Source organism: Artemia sp. Qi Xiang Cuo, chromosome 4 (assembly GCF_049724085.1).
Source record: "Artemia sp. Qi Xiang Cuo chromosome 4, ASM4972408v1, whole genome shotgun sequence".
In the NCBI taxonomy this organism is placed as follows: domain Eukaryota; kingdom Metazoa; phylum Arthropoda; class Branchiopoda; order Anostraca; family Artemiidae; genus Artemia; species Artemia sp. Qi Xiang Cuo.
In genome coordinates this window covers 24,646,565-24,667,350 of record NC_142797.1, presented here as the reverse complement: position 1 = coordinate 24,667,350, position 20,786 = coordinate 24,646,565, and the positions used below count along the sequence as shown (strand labels likewise).

Below are 20,786 nucleotides of genomic sequence, written 5' to 3'. Positions count from 1 at the left end.
TGTATTTAAAATACCAAAATAAAGTTCCTTCTTTCTAAAGATAATTCCGACTCCTATAATTAAGCTAAATCTAGTTTCAAAAATGAAAAGTCCTTAATCAGCAAAGAGAAAAAACCACAGTTAGCCTCAGACAAAGAACGGCGCTATCCAAGCTTTGGATTTCGCTAAGACAGTGAGCAATAAAAAAGGTGCTACGCACAATATTTCTTAGGAAGTTTAAACGATATGAACCGTGTGAACGTCTAAATCATCAAAAATATTCAAGAAATATTATTGGACGAAGGGTTTGCATCCTTGGGGCCACTCGAGCCAATTGTGAGCCTGTTCTCACAGCGCAGGACGAAAAAAAAAACTACATTTGATAGTGGGGTAAAAGTGCTTTTGGAGGTTATTCGTAATTGAGAATCAGGACCGCTTAGACAGAATTACTCGGCGTACGATCTGGGCAATTCTTTGATTGTTATATCTCTGTCACCATTGTTGTCGTTTGAAGTGACTCACTGCTGTGCACCTAAATATGTAAGTCCCAATAAATCTATTGTTTTTTACCTGTGTTTATTTCACTTTATATGTCTGCATCTAGTCTAGTAACAGGCAATTAGTTCGCAAAATCTCCGAGGACGTTCCCAGGGAATCTGATCTTCAGATCACTCGAAGAAAAGAGGTCACATTTATATGGCTACATACCTTATTTTCTCCCATTAATTGAGGGTGGCGCAAGCCCTGTTGGCTCAATCTTTAGCGCTATAAGCGGCGCTATCGGAGAACTTATAAGGTGTAAGTTCACAGTTTTAAAGTACGATATTAGATTTGACGCGGTCAATATTTATGACCACAATTGAGCCCAGTCCCCTTTCTTTTAGAGCCACGTTCCTTATATAGCCACATAAAAAAACTTTCATCGCTACACAACCACCTTGGGAAAAACACAAATTATTTCTTAAAGTTGTGACATTTTATATCGTTCTTGTGGCCAGAAAAAAAAACTATATTGGCGATTTCGAAGCCGGGCCCTGTCACTCGGCATGTGGTAGGCTTGTATATAAAGATTCTAATTGTAAGTAGCAAACTTCAGATGAGTCAGCTTTGTTTGGTACTCTTTCCTCGGGAAAATGGAGGGCTTCCCAGGGAACATAGAACGTTGATGGGTCGCAATGTCAATCATTTGTTTCTTGTGTAATTTTGTTTGCATCATGGGCACTAAAAAAGATACAACCACTACTGAGACAAACATGACATATGCATGCCTTTACAATGTATTCATAAATATAACATCACTTCACTCACCTGAATGTTTTTTTGTCCAAAATTAAGGCTCAAACGAATTTTCTCAAACTTCTGAAGTATATAGACCGTTTAATATTTCTTTCTTCTTCACTCTGATTTTTGACACGTTCTGATTCTCTTGTCTTGTAAACGCAAGTTTCTTTGTTCTTCCCTTTCGTTTTCAATTTGTTTTGATGCTCGTTGTTGCAAGTCTTCTAGTCGCTTTTATCTTTCTTATTCAATTTGGATTATCATAACTTCAGACAATTGGTCAATGCCCTTTGCTTTAGCTGCCCTTATTGGTATAGTCTTACCTGATGGTCCAGGTTGTAGATTTGCTAATTATTCAGTTGGTGGGACAAAAACTTCTTTTTCTTTTCCATGATAGATTTTCAACAGTCATAAAACCCAAATACTTTGTTACCCTTACTCTTTTTGATTACCATTTACTATTCGTTTTGAGATAGTTTCAATAATAGATGTCCGAGAAAATAAAATGTAATTAGTTTTGATATAATTTAATGTCAAAGGTTAAAATCTGCCCACTCAACAAACTCGACCAATGCTTTTCTTATTCTTACCAAAAAGTAGATCAACTCATGGTCCTTCAACTAGTAAAATAGGATCATCTACAAAAATGATTATACTAGCCTCTGACAAATAATACTTAACTTGATCAATAAAAGTTGAAATAAGGAAGGACCTAGCTTAAACAGGGGCGTAATTTGCTATGGGGCAGGGGGCAACCGCCCCTTCCAGACCTCGGTTCGTGCCCTCCTACCAGACCCCAATTTTCCCCCCACCCCCTCCCAGCTGAAGTTTAGTTTCTTCCAAAATCTTGTCAAAACTAAGATAAACCTGCAAAATTCAAGCATCAAAAGAAACAGATCAGTATTTTAGTACATATTTACCTTTAAAGTACTATAAGTTACCTTTATATTGTCTTATAAAGTACCTTTATGGTACCAAACGGGTTATTTGTTAGTTTTAGCTGTCATTTTCACTTGATTTTGGAAAATTGTCTCCAGCTCTGCCCCCTCCCCCCAGGACTTTGACGAAATTACGCCCCAGAGCATAGACCCTTGGGTTACTCCGCATGTTATCCCATTAGCTGTAGAAATTGAACATCTGTTCACGATTTGCTTTCAGCCACTCAAGTAAGATTCAAACCATAAGAACCTTTTTCGAGTTACACCGATTTTATCCAGCTCAAGTAATAATTTTTTATAGTCTGTTGTGTCAAAGGCTTTCTTTAAATCTAGGAACAAGGCAGCTGGAATCAAACCCAATCTGCACGGCTCATTTAGCCAATCCACAAGTTTGATTGTAGCCATTTCGGTTGATAGTCTTTTCCTGAAACCAAATCGAGTGCTTACAAAAATTTTATTTTTTCAACGTAATCATATAGCCTAGATCCAATTACCTTTTCATATATTTTAGAAAAAATTGGAGAATAGAAATGGGTTATTTCTATCCCCATTCTATTCCCAAAAAGGAGAAAAGAAATGGAAGTTTGTAGCTCATTTAAAACAGCTTCCCATTCTAATTAAACTGCCCTTGTGTTTCAGTAGCGGTTCCTACAAAATTGGAGCAACAGTCAAACTTTAGCATAAAGAGCAGAGTATTGAGAAAGGGGGCAACCCCTTCATATACGGAACAATTTCTCTTAGCTTTGAGTTTTAATGTGGCTCCTTACTTTCTATTGAAAAAAAAACTATCTTCTTTATCTAGTTACGGATCATTTTTCAAATAAGGCCGGTAAATCTGGCTCACCGTCCATGAAAATTTCCCTCTCCCTCACGGGAAACTCATCCGTGGAAATTTACTCCCACGTAAAATACAACCCCCCCCCTCTGCAAAATTCCCTCCAGACAGTTCCATCGTCGCTGAAAATTCCGCAAAATTTCTTTTGGACGATTCAGCCAGAAAAATTCACCTTAGCATGCTTTCATTTGAAAAATACGTACATTTTTAATCGTTTTCTCCATCACTCCGGAAATCTCCCTTCCGTGGAAATCTTTCCAGAAATTGGAACATGCTGAAAATACCTCAAATAGTTTTTCGTATTATTTCTAAATGCAAGATTGAGTTGGGAAAAAGAAAGTAAAACAATAAAAAGAGAATTTCGTATAGGAATTATGTAAAATTCTCCCATTGTAAAATTTTCCCTGAAAAGTTCATCCCCTGGAAATTTCTCTTACCACGGAAAATTCTCCCTATGGAAACCCACCCCAAGCACTAAATCTTTCCCCAAAAACTGCCTATATACTTCCAAATAGCAAATACTATACTTAAACAATGGGCAAATTTCTTAACTTACAGGCCTCTTCCCACGGACAGTAGGGGGTAATTTTATCCCTAAATACATAAGGTACTTATGTATTGTAGCGACCCCACTCAAGAAGTGAAGTTAGGTGAACTTTACCAAAATATGATGAAAATATAATATTTTATTAACAAAATTATAGAAACTACAGAAGAACATCCATGGTCAGACACTATTCTCTATCAATAGGAGAGAACGGGGTGAACTTGAACGCTTTTTAGTTTTCCAAGCATAATTAGGTACTGGATTGACATTGAACAACTGAGTGTAAAAGGTCGTTAGAAAGGTAAAAGTCTAGTAAATAATGGTAAATGTTTTCAGATTTTTTAGAGATCACCCTGAAGCTTGAGTACCATGAAAGTAGGACCTTGTCGAAATTGGACAGGCATGGGACGAACTTGGACAAGACAGTTTTAAGCAATTAAAGTTTTTTCAAATACAGAATATTCCTGTAGAATGATACATAATCACTCAAAATATATGAAAACTCAAAATCGCATAAAAAAATCAGCCTGGAACATTGCACGGGCATCTGGGTTTCAACTAGAATTGTCATTTTAAAGCGTACATCGAATGATCACAACCAAAGACAAGCCGCTGAACTGCACAAACGGTTCCGCCAGCTGAAGAGGGGACAGGAAGCTTCAGTTTTATGTCGGTAATGTCTATGTCAGCAATATCGGGAAGCTTAGGAAACATAAATTTGTCATCCTGTTTCCGAAGAAAGTTAACCCTCGCAAACTGAATTAAATAACATCAAGAACCTCGCCAACATAATGCACATGGGCCTTCTTCTTTCCATACTAGAACTTGACAAGAACAAAGTCTCTTGCTTGAATGTCCTTGTCTACGTCATTCTTATGGGAAGGCGTCATAAAATATAACCGTCAGGAGCACTAACGTCAGGACATTGAAAAAATCCGTCGTAACATCGACGAAAAAATCCGTCAGAACCACTAACAGTCATAACATCTAAAATTTTTAAACTTTAGTTTTTGGGGTTTAGGGGGGGATAATGTACCTAGGTTAGTTTAGGTTACGTATTTAATATATGCTATGCTTTACCCCCCCCCCCACTTATCTGCAAATATATAGCCGAAATTTTTTTCTAAAATATTATATACTTCTTACTATTACATAAACTTAGAAAAACATTTTTCGATGTCCTGACGGTTAGTGGTTCTGACAGATTTTCAATTTTGGATGTTATGACGTTTAGTGCTTGTGAGGGTTAGTTGAAATGGTAGCACCCCCGTTCTTATCAGCCTCGTGGAGGTGTAGAGAATTGTCAGAATAATTGTCGTCAAGTTCAACGTCATCACCGCTACTTTCCACTGGAGATTCAACTTGCTTTCGTTTCTTTGCAGTGGGTTGCTTGAGCATAGGCTTTTTACTCTGCTTTTCCTTTTTCGCTCGTGCTTCAGCTTCTAAAGCATCTTTTTCGGGTGTATCGTTAAGAATACAAGTTCGACATTGCTTTCTCGCATTCCTTCTGGGTTTTGTCATATCTGCTCTCGGATATGGTCTTACCGCTTCAGGAGTTTGGTTTCCTTGTTCGGTTTCGGGACGAGAAGGTGGAGAAGAAGAGGGAGAGTGTATTGGTTCTATATCGAGTAACGAATCGGTCCGGGGGTGGACGATTTGTCACCTCAGCAGGTAGAAAGTCTAACTCAGAAAATACACTTGTGTTGAAGGGCCAAGTTCCAGCTTTCGTGAAACCAACTGTTATATTTTCCAGGTTGAACTTGCGAAGGAATGGTTCTGTGCAGAGCTCGGCAGTCTCGTGAATCTTCATTCGTTGACCCGAATGGATATGCTGCCAGGTGTTCAGTGATTCCCTCATCGAAAACCTAAATGGTCCATAGTGGTGGGAACAATGGGGAGGAAAGGTCAGGAGGTAGACCCAATTGTCTTTGCACAGCCGTACTAATTCCTCCGAAACATGGCTATCGTGGTTGCCAAGTAGCAGTAGCACAGGTCTTCTTTTGATGGCTTCACCAGCTTGATGAAGTGCTAAATAGAAGCTACAAAGTTGATGGAAGTCATCCAACCACTAGGGTGAGAAAGCCCGAGACATCCTGGATGGCCTTCTCGAAAAAGCCGGTCGTTCACCTTCACCCGTGGAAATATGAAAACGGGGGGAAGAGCTTGACTAGTGGCTGAAATAAACCCGAGCATTGTAACATTTTCCCCTCTCTCTCTGACACTGTCTGGGAAACGTGCTTCGATGCACCAAACCGAGATACGGTTTGGTGGGAACTTGAATTTTTCGTAGAGTTTCTGCAGGTTGTCAAAGAACAGATTCACAACCACTGAATTGGAGCCAGCTGCCCTTGCCCGGCTGGTATTTTCAGGTTTACGAATATATAGCTCTGGGTTTCGTTTCATAAAGCCTGAGATCCAGTCAACCCTAGCTATGTCATCTCGCATTCAACTCTCCGGCGTTTCGACGCCAATCAATTTACCCCATTCAAAGGTAAGTTTCCTCGCTTCTTTTGGAGTGAGGCTGTGATTCATCAGCTGACATTTTAGGAGATACTCTACAAGCTCTTTTTCTTGTTTGTCAGAGAAAATAGCTTTTCTCTTCAGGTTGGGCGATGGGCTTGGGTGACCTGGGGGTGTAACTCGAGGTTCTTCAGCAATTCCTTTTCGATTTTTTAGAGTGTAGCCGAAGGTTGATTTCTTCAGTCCAAAGGTTTTTGCGGCATTTTTAATAGATAGTCTACGCTCTAAGACTGCTTTCACCGCCTGCTCCATGGATTCGGCATCTGGTAGATCATGTTTCCTGATGTAGTTGTGAACCATTATCCAACTAGAAAGAACAAACAGTAAATGCACGGGAAATAGCCTGAAAATAGCTTTAAGAGGCTATGACATGTTCTGTGTCAAAGGTGACTCCTTTTTTTTAAAGTAGGCAAAAAAGAATATGTTTTGTTGAAGTATAACTAAAATTTAACTAAGAAATTTAGCGAAAAAAAAGTCACTAATTAATAGAAAAAAAGAAAGGTAAAGGTGTAAAGGGTATTTGCTTGTGGTTGGTAAATATTTATTTTTAAGGCTATAATATATTGAAATCCATCGTATTGCACAAAAACTATTCCATTCAAGAAATATAGCCCATTTCCTGTAAGGTAGAAGAAACTTATCTAATGTAAGTTCGTATTCCACTCCCAAAAAGAAAAACCAAGGGCAAAAATAGTCCTTTTTGCAGTTCAGACCGAAAACCTAAACATAAATTCACCACCTAACAAACCATGATCCTTATAGAAAGCCAATAGAAAAAAAGAAGGGAATATAAAAATCTAGTTTTGAATATATTTCTTTTCTGTATTTTTTTTCTTAAATTCAATCAAGCTGCAGGAATCTATCTACTTTGAACAAAATGCAATCTCAAAATTTTGGTTGGATGTGTTTGGATACATGGTGGGCGGGAACGGGGTGTTAGTTGCCTTCCAATCACTTTCGACTATTAAAAAGGGCACTAGCAATTTAAATTTTCAATCAAATGAGCCCTTTTTGAAGCTTCTATGACAACGCTTTCTATAAAAACCTGATATGCCCCCCGGGCATAACTTACACCCCTTGCCCTGACGGCGGTGGGGGGGGGGGGGTGTCATCCTCAAAGACCTAATATCTAGAACTCTCAACTACGTTGAACAAAATGGCAATCTCAAAATTTTGATTGTATGTGTTTGGGAAAATGGTGGGCGTCAGAGGGGCGTTAGTCGCTCTCCAATCACTTTCGACTATTGAAAAGGGCACTAGCCCTTTGAATTTCCAATCGAATGAGCCTTTTTTTAACTTTCTACGACAACGCTTTCAATAAAAACCTTCTATGCCCCCAGGACCTAACTTACAACCCTGGCCCTGAGGGCTGGGGGGGGGGAGGGTGTCATCCTCAAAGACCAAATTTCCAGGACTTTCTGCTACGTTGAATAAAATGGCTATCTGAAAATTTAGATTGGATATGTTTGGGGGAATGGTTCGCGTGAGAAGGGGGTTAGTTATCCTCCAATCATTTTCAACTATTAAAAAGGGCACTAGCCCTCTCAATTTCCAATTGAATTAGCCCCTTGTGAAGTTTTTACGACAACTCTATCTATAAAAAACTTATATGCCCCCAGGGCATAGCTTACAACCTCTGCCTTGGGGGCTGTGGGGGGTTTTCCATCCTTAAATACATAATTTCCAGAACTTTCAACTATAGTGAACAAAATCGCTATCTCTAAATTTTGATTGAATGTGTTTGGAGAACTGGTGGGCGTGAGAGGGGGGGTCAATTACTCTCCACTCACTGCCGACTATTAAAAAGGGCAATTTCAATTTCCAATCAAATTAGCCCTTTTTGAAACTTCTACAGCAACTTTCTATATAAACCTTATATGCCCCCAGGGCATAACTTACAACCCTTGCACTGAGGCCTCGGACGGGGTTATCGTCCTCAATGACCTAATTTTCAAAACTGTCGACTGCGTTGAACAAAAAGGATATCTCAAAATTTTGATTAGATGAGTTTTGGGAAATGGTGGGCGTGAGAGGGGGGTTAGTTGCCCCCAAATCACTTTCGAGACTATTAAAAATGGCACTAGCCCTTTGAATTTTCAATTGAATGAACCCATTTTGAAGTTTCTACGACAAGGATTTCAAAAAAAAACTTATATGCCCCCAGGGCATAACTTAAAACCTTTGCCCTGAAGACTGCGGGGGGAATGTTCTAATCAAAGGTATAATATCCTGAACTTTGAACTGTGTGGAAAAAAATGGCTATCTCAAAATTTTGATTCGATGTGTTTCGGGAAATGGTGGGCGTGGGAGGGGTGTTAGTTGCCTTCCAATCACTTTTGACTATTAAAAAGGGCACGAGTCACTCCAATTTCCCAATCGATTGAGTCCTTTTCCAAGTTTCAACGAAAACTCCTTCGTTACGAAGTGCCCTAGTATAAAGAAAAAAAAAAAATAATACACTGTTCCAACGTCTTTCTTAAAACAGTGTCTTAAAAACAGAAACAAACGTTCAACAACAAATACATGGCACATTTCCCCACAACGACTCTGTGACTTGTTGAGAAGACTTATTTAAGAGAAGCATCCATTTCGAATAGGTACATCTGGTGGAAGTAGTAGTTGCATTTATCTTTCTTGAGGCTTTACTTTAATCTCAATGAAGTTTTATCAGTTCAGTTATAAAATTTCATGCTTAAAATGAATCACCCTAGTTTTGCTATTTCTCTGCTTTAATACAAAATGAAATTTATTTGATAACAGATAGACGCTGCCTCAACCTTATATGTTTGAAATAAGAAAGAACGAAAGATAACCAACCAGTCAGTGTTGAATACTTTTAACTAAGCGCCTTGTATTCTCTGATTGCAAATATCACAGCTGATGTACTGCTACTTGTCAAAACGCAGGATATGGAGTTTTTTCGGTATCTGTGGATGTTAATGCTGCAAAAATATCTACTGTCTCTGATCACCTTGTACTGAACGATCAAGAACAAGCTGATCAAGGAAAACCAGATCACTGACTAAGGAAGAACAATCTCATCTACTATGAATTCGTTGATTCTGATATAAACGATATCAGTGACGAAGGTATGACATTCATATAAACATATTGGAGCAGAAAGAAGAGGTAGACACTTTTTACTGCCTTTGGCAGTAGAATACTGCCAAATATTAAAATTTTTGGTGCGATCAATGAGGGTTTTACAACATATTGGCTGCAAATTACTGTGCAGAATATATATGTCATCCTGGGTTTCCACTTCTATGGATTTCTCCATAGTTTAGGGGAATAACCCCATATTTTAGGGACACTTTCTATACCTAGGGAATCAAAGGAATGTTTTAAGTAAATTTTTTTTCGGGATATTCAGGGAAAGTATGAGTTTTCTGATCAATGGCTGACAAATTCTCATATATTGTATATATTCAGTTTTATTCAAAAATCTTATGCTTCCTGATTGGTATGCGTTACAGTGATCAGCGTAGAGTTTCAAAAAGGCTAAAGTGCGGATGGTTACTGAGCCATCATCGTCATTCACTAGGTATTTACTAATTTAGATGACCTAGTGTTTAGTTTATTTTTAGGCAATGTTAATTTTTTTTTGTAGGTAAAATGCTGACTTAAGAGAATATTGCTTTGGCTGTGCAGTAATAGTAGAACACGAGCAGAATTGGTACCAAGTCCTCTCTGTGACTTGAAGCCATACACAATATTTATCCTCTTATTAAATAGTGGGTAGACAGGGCCGTAGAGAACAACATCAAGCTGTTAATTTTATGAAATATCGATTAATTTAGCAGTAAATTGGATATTATAAGAAGTATTAAAATAAAAATAAACCTTCAACAACAAATACTTGGCAGACCCCCCCCCCACCCCCAAACAATGGGACTAGTAGGGGAGATGTATTAAAAAGAAGCATCATTTCCGAATATTTTCATGCTTCATCATTATTTATATCTTCATAATTTACATCTTCATCATCTTTCCCTGATGCATTGAAAATGGCAGAAACCTTTCCAAATCTTACTTGTGTTTTCCGCCAAATGTGGGTTGATTTATACACGAGCTAAATCCCGGTTATGGCTTTTGGTTATTTTGACCAAATTTGCTAATGGTAAAAACAGAAAGTACTAACAAATTAGAATGCTTTCATTAGTCAATCTAAATTTATTAATAGATGACACATTCTAATCCGAATATTTATATGTGATGGAAATGCTGGTTTGGTTTATCCAGCATCTGTTTATTTTCCAAATGTTCAAAGAAAGAAAGAATAGCTACGTGTCAGAGTTGAATACTTTTAACTAAGCAAAATGTATTTTATGATTACAGATACCACAGCTGATGCACTGCCATCTGTTGAAGCGCAAAATATGGAGGGTCCTTCTGTACCTTTGGATGTGGATACCGCAAAAATGTCTCTTGTTTTCGATCAATTTATACTGGACACTCAAGAGCAAGCTGATCAAGGAAAACAAGATCTCAGACGAAAGAAGAACAACGTCGTCTACCATGAATTTTCCGATTCTGAAATAAAGGATATCAGTGACGAAGGTAAGACATTCATTTTAAAACGAATGAGCAGAGAGGAGAGGCAGGGATCCCTTTTCCCATAGGATCTGTTCAGAAGGACTGTTTTCTCAGGATAATTAAAACTAGAGGCCAAATAAAAACTTTTATGCTGTTTTAACCCTTACCTCTTCGTCAGTCTATTCAGTTTTTCTGATTGCACTCCGTAGAATATTTTGTGCCTATATTTTTCTGGTCTTCTCAATTTGGCAGTATTGAAACGTTTTCGAAAATGACACAATAAAAATGAAAAAGCATTATGCAGCTACTGATTTTGGAACAGCGAGAAAATGAGTCTTTTAGGAGCTTAATATGATTGCTTCACTTTACAATTGAAGGTGACAGTAGTATGTAAACATTTGAATGGTCTAACTTCATTGGCAAGCTCATAAAAATAAAAATCAATGCTTTAAAATCGCAAATAACACTTTTACATTAGCCAAATCATTTGTGACGTAACTCCACGTCGATTCAGACTAACCTCATAGCAAAACAGCCCCTCTATAACATCTCTGAGAATATTGCAGTAGCTACACTTTAAATTACGGCATTACTAAAACTAGCATCTAAGCAAGTGTCACCATTACGCTATGCACCATCGCCTGCTTGTTTAATTTATTTTCAACTAACTCCTTTCCCCCCCTAAAAATCACCCTATTCAGTGGATCTGAACGCTCAATATTTAATTTTTCTACGGACTTTGCATTTTTTTCATTGATGCAACCATTTTTTTCTTAAATGCAATCACCAAATATTTTTTTAGATGCATTCATTTCTTACGGATTAATTTTTTTTTTGCTTTATTTCGAAAACTGATTTTGTTACTTAGTGTTTCTCTACTCTATACAAGTTTTTTGGTAAAGCTATTGATATGATCTTGTATTTTTAACGTTTTATTGTGAGACTAATATTTTTTTTTCGTTTATCTTTAGGTGAAATTTTGAATTACCGATGTGCGATTTGCGGTGTTGAATTACCGATTATTAGAAACATGCTCCATAGGGAACTGAAACCCAAAGAGATACTTCTAAACAAAAGTTTTAATGTTTACCACTTTACAACCTAAATTAGTATTTATTCAAGTTTTTTAATTTTATAACATTAATTTCTCTTTACAGAATTATTTCTGTGGCAGTATATTTGAAATCTCTGTGCAGTAGTAGTACGGAGTTGAACACAAACTGAAATTTGCTGGCGTTGAAATCTGAAGTTCCCCAAATTAGAATACTGCCAAATGTTGAAATTTCTGGTGCGATTAATCAAGTTTTTTTTACATGTTGCCTGCCAATTATTGTATTGAAAATGTGTCATCCTATAATTAAATTTGCGATTTTTAACTTATAGAAAGAAATCAATGGCACAAAATATGACACATATTTTGTTTCTATAAAGTAGATTATGGTCTCTATAAATTAGATAGATTAAATAGTTAAGAAGTCCTCCTTGTCCCTCGCCTGTGACTTGAGTCATATACATTATATCATCTGAATCAATTGTGAGTAGACAGTGCTATAGTTTCTTGCTGTAGAAAACAACATCAAACTATTATTATGTTATTTGTTTTAATTTAGCAGTAAATAGGATGTTATAAGATGTATTAAAAACCAAAAACAGACATTTAACAACCAATACATACCACTGATCCCCACTACGACTCTGTTACTTGTAGAGGAGATTTTTGAAAAAGAATCATCTATACCGAATATATATATCTGGTGGAAATACTATTTGCATTTATCCTTCTTAATTCCTTACTTTAATCTTAATGATGCTTATCAATTCAGTTTAGACCTTTCTGCTTAAAAAAACTCACCCTAATTGGGCTATTTTTTGTTTTAATTGTAAATGTTAATTGTTAATTGTTATTTGTTAATTGTTTAATTGTTAATTGTAATAAAATTTACTTGATAACAGATAGACTACGCCTCAACTTTTTTCTCTATTAGCTATATATTTTCCACTTGAGAGACTGAGAGATATTTGTTAAACCAAAAAACAAAATCACGTTTAGCAGCCACCTCGAGAAATAAAAAAACTTGTCTCAGGGGCAGTAAAAATACTCTAAAAAATGATACAGGACTAAATACCTTACCATAAACATTACAAAAAACACATTCAGTTTTACTATTAAAATCCTACCCCAAGGGGCCATAATAATTTATTCTATTATTTTTACACCCCTCCCCCTCCCCTCCCCCCCCCCAAAAAAAAGTACAGGGAAAAATTAAGACTTATACTTTCTGAATAGGATTTCCTTTAATTTCTCTCTTATACATAGATATATCACTATTATTTATAATACTCCGATCAAGATGATTATAACTTCTAGTCCCCGTATTAAGCATAGATAAGGTTGACCTGGTTGAAAAATCAATGTATTATTAATCCCTCCCGAAGATTGAGTGTCATGGATCTCGAATTTACTATACTATCAAAACATGGAAGATTTGTGCCATGTTTTGAGCCTAAAATTAATCAAAAATGTTTAAAACTTTCGTAATCCAGATGCTGGTAGTATTCTTATTCACTCGTAGACGTTCTGTACCGAATCCCGGAATTTTAGGCAAACAAACAATCAAACAGCGTCATTTTGAAGAACTCGTACAGGCCGGACATTGGAAGTAAATGTGCCAAACCTAACGCTACCAAAATGCTGTATAAATAAATGGACAAGAGAAAAATACAAGAGGGGTAGGAAAATGTAGGGGGAAATTATTAAGTTTTCTTATTATACCTAGGTTGCGAGACAAACTTGTACTCACAGACTGAACTTGGTACTTGAATGGTAAAATTTCATCAATATAAAGCCCCTGGTGATTAATTGGTAAAACATGCTTTAAAGATCCACAATGTGTTACAATTTCTTGAATCCTAGGTCAAATACTGTTGGAAAATCGGGGAAAATCGACAAAATTTGACTTACCTAGATTAATCTTAAGCCTATTTATACTGAACCAAGAGGTTAACCTTCGACCGTTACCAAGAGCGTTACATTGTCTCTCATCGATGTCAGGAATGATTCTTCTGTCTTTGCAGTGCCAATAGCCACAGTTTCATCTGCAAATAATGGCACAATTTCATTCCGATTCATATCAGTTTCATATCACTAATGCTAAAACAACAATACGGGATAGAATTAGGCATATCATTAATAAACAACAGCAAGAGAATCGGCCCAATGACAGATCCCTGTGGGACACCACAAGTGACAGGGCGCATTTTGGATTGTAAGCAATCCGTCTCTATAAACTGGTACCTGTTACTAAGGACATTCTGTATAAGGTCGATGGACTTCCCTTAGATCGCTTACACCTCACATTTTTCGAAGATTTGACCATAGCCAACTGGTTCAAAAACCTACGTTAGGCCAAGAGATGCTGCACCAACCTTAAATCCTTTGTCTAAAGCTGATTCCCAACGTGGGGCTTGGACCCCACCGTTGGAGCATAGCAATTAATTGACGGGTCATGGGCAGGACGTGCACTCTTTCGCTGACTATACTTTAGAGCCTTAATTTTCAAACAAACATTTTTGATATGAATTATGCCACAGTCATATACATTTAAAGAGCAAAAGAAGATATATGATAGTAGTGCAGTAACATCATGCTTTGTATTAAAGATACTTTGTATAAATGGTTGTTGTATAAAATGATTTTGTAAAAAAGGACGATCCGAAAATCAAATTCCAAGTTAGTGGCCTTTTAAGCTGTCTGTCTTTGCAGTGTTAATAGCCACAGTTTTACCCGCAAAAATAACACAGTGTCATTTCGTTGACTCTGAGTCACATCACTAACACTGAAACAACAACTAGGGATATCATTAAAAACAACAACATGAGAATCGGGCCAATAACAGATCCCTGTTTGACACCGCAACTGAATGAGCGCAGTTCAAATTGTAAGTAATCCATCCGTACAAACTGGTACTGGTTACTGGGGAAATTCCTTATAAGATCGAGGAGCTTACCTTGAATCCCATAGACTTCGCATTTTGTCAAAATTAGACCATTGTCAAAGGAGTCAAAAACCTTCATTGAGTCTTGAGATACTGCACCAGCCTTAAATACTTGAATGTCAACCTTAAATGTCACATGTATGTCACATTCTTGTACATTTAAGACCAAAAAAGATATATGATAGTAGTGAAGTAACGTCATGCTTTGTATAAAGGGTCATCTATACTGACAATATTTTTCATAAGCATAAAATATACCAGAGATGAGTACACGTTTTGACAATATTAAATACATAATTTTCAATAAGGAAATTCAGATATCAAGAGGGGGAGGGGGACATCAAGATTTTGGAAATATCTAGGTGGGGCATGGCCCAAAATTGGTTGGGAAGCAAATGGTCTAAAGCCACATTCATTATCAGAGGCAACGCTACAGTGTTGCCTATTGTTAAGGCCATACTGCTCCAATGTTTTATTATTATTATTATTATTTTTTCTAGTGGCACTTCATATGGAAGGGGTCGTTGCATAAACTTCAAAGGTGGCTCATTCGATTTGAAATCGAGAGTTCTAGTGCCCTTTTTAAGAGTAAAAACGATCGGGGGGCAAATAGCCCCCCCCCACGCCCTTTTTTTCCCTAATGCATCCCATGAAAATTTTGAGATAGCCATTTTGTTAAAAATAGTTCAAAGATCATATGACAAAATCTTCAGTGTCGACACAAGCCCCCAGGGCCCGGGGGCAGGCGTTGTAAGCTATGCCCTGGGGGGCACATATGGTTCTTATGAAAGGGGTGCTCGTATAAACTTCAGAGAGGGCTCATTTGATTGGAAATTGAAAGTTCGAGTTAACCTTTTAAGAGTCAAAAGAGATCCGAGGGCAACTAGCCCCCCAACACTTTTTTTCCAACCCCATCCGATGAAAATTATAGGATTGCCATTTTGTTAAAAATAGTTCAAAGGTCGGTTAAGAAAACTTCGGTGTCGATATAACCCCCCAGGGCCCGGAGGATGGCGTTCAAAGCTATGGCCTGTGGGCATGTATGGCTGTTATGAAACGGACGCTAATTGGAAATTGAAAGTTCTGGTTCACTTTTTAAGACTCAAGAGATCGGAGTGCAACTAGCCCCCCCCCCCCCCACGCCTTTTTCCCCAAACCTATACGCTACAAATTTTGAGATAGTCATTTAAAAAAAAATAGTTCAAAAATTAGATAAATAAAATACCGGTGTCGACACAACCCCCCAGGGTCCGGGGGGTAGGCGTTGTGAGTGTTGTCCTGGGGGCGTATGTGGTTCTTATTTTTAACAAAATAGAAAAAAAAGGCGTGGGGGGGGCAGGTTGCCCTTTGGATCTCGGATCTCTTTGGATAATACAAACTCAGATAACGACACCCCCCCCCCCAAGGCCCGGGAACAGGTGTTGTAAGTTATGCTCTGGGGGAATATATGGTTCTTATGAAGGAGATGCTCGTATAAACTTCAGAGAGGGCTAATTTGATTGGAAATTGAAAGTTCGAGTTCACGTTTCATAGGCAACGTGCTAGCGCTGCCTAAGTAAAGAACGATGTGGGCACAATGTGATTTTTTTCTGTTTTTTTTCCTCCATATACAGGCACGCTGCGTAAAGTAAGGTGCCGCATAAAGTTCGAAAAGGGCGCATTCGATTGGAATTAGGGGGTGACAGCGTCCTTTTTAAAAGACATAAGGGATGCATCGGCACCTCTCCACCCTCCCTGACGCCTCCTCTTCTCCTAAACATAGCCAACAAAAATTTGAGATAGCCATTTTGTTCAGCGTTGCTGATTTCCAGATAGAAAATATGTTTTTGAGGAGGACGCTCCCCTACAACCCTCGGGGCAAGGGTTTTAAGTTATACCCTGGGTGTATATAAGGTTTTTGTAGAAGGCTCTGTCGTAGAAACTTAAAAAAGGCTCAATCGATTGGACATTCAAAGGGCTAGTGCCCTTTAAAATAGTCGAAAGTGATTTGAGGGCAACTAGCCCCCCCCCCTCGCCCCTAATTCTCCCAAATACATCCAATCAAAATTTTGAGATAGCCATTTTGTTCAGTGTTGACGATTTTAAGATAAAACTTATGTTTTTGAGGCGGACACTCCCCTACAAGCCTCGGGGCAAGGGTTGTCAGTTGTGCCCGTGGGGCATATAAGGTTTTTATAGAAGGCGTTGTCGTAGGAAACTTCAAAAAAGAATCAGTCGATTGGAAATTCAAAGGGCTAGCGCCCTTTTTAAAAGTCGAAAGTGGGTGGAGGGCAACTAACCTTCGTCTCACGCCCACCATTTCCCCAAACACATCCAATCAAAATTTTGAGAAAGCCATTTTATTCAACGTAGTTTTAAGTTCTGTAAATTAGGTCTTTGAGGATGACAGCCCCCTCACATCCATCAGGACAAGGGTTGTAAGTTATGTAAGTTAGGGCTCTTTCGATTAGTTATTGAAATGGCTAGTGCCCTTTTTAATAGTTGAAAATAATTGGAAGGCAATTAACACCCCTTCAACCCCCACCATTTTCCCAAACACATCCAATCAAAATTTTGATATAGCCATTTTTTTCTACGCAGCTAAAATTCAGGAAATTATACCTTTGAGCATGACACTCCCCCCAAAGTCTTCAGGGAAAAGGTTATAAGTTATGCCCTGGGGACATTTAGGTTTTTATTGAAATTTGTGTTGTAGAAACTTGAAAAAGGGCTCATTCAAATTGAAATTCATAGGTCTAGTGCCCATTTTATTCAACGTTGTTTTAAGTTCTGTAAAGTAGGTCTTTGAGGATGATAGCCCCCTCATAGCCATCAGGACAAGCGTTGTAAGTTATGCCCTGGGGTCATATAAAGTTTTCATAGAACGCGTTGTCTTAGAAACTTCAAAAAGGGCTCATTCGATTGGTTATTGAAATGGCTAGTGCCCTTTTTAAAAGTCGAAAGTAATTGGAAGGCAACTAACACCCCTTCCACGCCCACCATTTCCCTAAACACATCCAATCAATATTTTGAGATAGCCAATTTGTTCCACAAAGTTAAAGTTCAGGAAATTATACCTTTGAGAAGGACACTCCTCCCACAGTCTTCAGGGAAAGGGTTATAAGTTATACCCTGGGGACATATTGTTTGTATTGGAGACAAGTTTGTATTGAAATTTTTGTCATAGAAACTTGAAAAAGGGCTCATTCGATTTAAAATTCAAAGTTCTAGTGCCCTTATTAATAGTCGAAAGTGATTTAAGGGCAACTAGCCCCCCTCTCTCGCCCACCTTTCCCCCAAACACATCCAATAAAAATTTTTGAGAGCCATTTTGTTCAGTGTTGTAGATTTCCAGATAGAAATAATGTTTTTGAGGAGGACACTCCCCCACAGCCCTCAGGGCAAGGGTTTTAAGTTATGCCCTTGGGGCATATAAGCTTTTTATAGAAGGCGTTGTCGTAGAAACTTCAAAAAAGGCTAGTATCGATTGGAATTTTAAATGGCTATTGCCCTTTTTAATAATCGAAAGAGATTGGAAGGCGACTAACACCCCTTCTACGCCCACCATTTCCCTAAACATATCCAATCAAAATTTTTAGATATCCATTTTGTTCCATGCAGTTTAAAGTTAAGGAAATTATACCTTTGAGCAGGACAATCCCCCCCCCCTCACAGTCTTCAGGGCAAGGGTTATAAGTTATGCCCTGGGGGCATATAAGGTTTTTATTGAAATCTTTGTCGTAGAAACTTGAAAAAGTGCTCATTCGATTGGAAATTCAAAGGGCTAGTGCCCTTTTTAGTAGTCGAAAGTAATTTGAGGGTAACTAACCCCCTTCTCACGCCCCCATTCTCCCTAAACACATCCAATCAAAATTTTTAAAATGCTATTTTATTCAACGTAGGTGAAAGTTTTGGAAATGAGGTCTTTAAGGATGACAACTCATCCCCCCACAACCCTCCGTGCAAGGATTGTAAGTTATGCCCTGGGAATATGTAAGGTTTTATAGAAAGCGATGTTATAAAAACATCAAAAAGGGCTCATTCAATTGAAAATTGAAAGGGCTAGTGCCCTTTCATTTGATTGGAAACTGAATTGGGCTCATTTGATTGGAAAATGAAATTGCCCTTTTTAATAGTCGAAAGTGAGTGGAGAGTAATGAACCCCCCTCTCACGCCCTCCATTTCCCCAAACACACTCAATAAAAGTTTAGAGAGAGCCATTTTTTTCAACGTAGTTGAAAGTTCTGGAAATTATGTATTTAAGGATGACAAACCCCCCAGAGCCCCCAGGGCAAAGGTTGTAAGTTATGCCCCGGGGGCATATAAGGTTTTTAATGATAAAGTGCCTATTTTAATAGTTGAAAGTGATTGGAGGGTATAACTATCCCCCCCCCCCGCCCGCCCACCATTCCCCAAAACACATCCAATCGAAATTTTCAGACAGCCATTTTTCTCAACGTAGTAGAAAGTTCTGGAAATTAGGTCTGTGAGGATGACCCCCTCACAGCCCCCAGGACAAGGGTTTTAAGTTATGCCCTGGGGGCATATAAAGTTTTTATAGAACGCGTTGTCGTAGAAACTTCAAAAAGGGCTCATTCAACTAGAAATTTAAATGGCTTGTGCCTTTTTAATAATCGAAAGTAATTGGAAAGCAACTAACACCCCTTCCACGCCCACCATTTCCCCAAACACATCCACTCAAAATTTTGAGTTAAGCATTTTGTTTAACGTAGTTAAAAGTTCTGGAAATTAGGTCTTGACGATGACAACCACCCTCACAGCCCTTAGAGTAAGGGTTGTAATTTATGCTCTGGGGGCATGTAAGGTGTTTATAGGAAGTGTTTTTGTTATGCCCTGGGGGCATATAAGGTTTTTTATAGAAAGCGTTGTCGTAGAAACTTCAAAAAAGGCTCATTCGATTGGAAATTCAAAGTGCTAGTGCCCTTTTTAATAGTCGAAAGTGATTGGAGAGATACTAACCCCCCTCTCACACCCACGTTTTCCCCAAACACATCCAATCAAATTTGAGATAGATATGACCCCCCCCCCACAGCCCTCAGGGCAAGGGTTTTAAGTTATGCCATGGGGGTATATAATGTTTTTATGGAAAGAGTTGTCGTAGAAACTTCAAAAGGGCTCATTCGATTGGAAATTGAAATGGCTAGTGCCCTTTTTTCGTGGGATAGTTCTATCCCCCTTTTTATGGATTATTTTGATGGACTGTGTCTTAAGGAGCACAGGAAAGGCAATGGGAGAACACAGAATCAAATGGGGAGGAAAAAGTAGATTATGCTGATGAATGAAGCATCCTAGATGAAAGTGTGAGCAAAATGAATGAAGTTTTAGAGGTTTTGCGAGTTCAGGTTCCTTGAATAGGTTCGAAAATTAATGTTAAAAAGACTAAGTCACTAAGGCTAGGAATAAGTGAAGATGAAAAGGTGACGTTGGATAATGAAAAGATTGATCAGGTGGGCAGCTTCACTTACCTTGGTAGTATTATTTGTAAAGATGGGGGGAACACTGAAGATGTTAAAAGTAGAATAGCCAAGGCACAGGGTGTTTTCTCACAGTTAAAAAAAGTTTGGAAGAATAGGAAGATAAGTCTGCAAACCAAGATTAGAATATTAGTGGTCATATTAGTGGTCAAATATGACTCTGAAGCTTTGGCACTCAGAAAAGCGGATGAAGATTTGCTGGATGTTTTCCAGAGAAATTGCTTAAGGATTGTTCTGGGTACTTGGCTGACTGACCGTATTTCAAATAATAGGCTATACGAAAAATGTGGTTCAGTACCGCTCTCTAGGGCTCTAATGAAAGAGAGATTGAGGTGGCTAGGGTATGCTTTGCGAATGAAAGATGACAGATTGTCGAAAATTGTCCTTTTCGACCAACCTTCTAGGGCTAAACAGAAAACAGATCGTTCTCGTATGGAGTGGGAGGACGTCATAAAGAAAGATTTAAAGGAAATGGTTACTTCGTGGGTGGGTGTAAAAAGGGAGGCTTTAAATAGACTGGGATGGGGGAGGAGTGTATGTAGCTGTGTTGGCCTCAGGTGGCTTGATGCTGCGGTGAGTTGTTAGTAGTAGTAGTAGTAGTGCAATTTTTAATAGTCGAAAGTGATTGGAAGGCAACTAACACCCCTTCCAAGCCCACCATTTCCCCAAACACATCCAATCAAA

The 20,786-nt window shown here is 38.2% G+C and overlaps 1 protein-coding gene across 8 annotated transcripts in view; it reads left to right on the top strand.

Annotated features, from left to right (window-relative positions):
• Window positions 1–20,786, top strand: part of LOC148952917 (uncharacterized) — a 189,538-nt gene that overhangs the window by 60,885 nt on the left and 107,867 nt on the right. For all 8 annotated transcript variants that reach the window (XM_089088164.1, XM_089088161.1, XM_089088159.1 and 5 more), the window contains one exon: window positions 10,436–10,657. In XM_089088164.1, coding sequence (XP_088944290.1) covers window positions 10,436–10,657 — 222 coding nt within the window. The remainder of the gene's footprint in view (window positions 1–10,435; window positions 10,658–20,786) is intronic.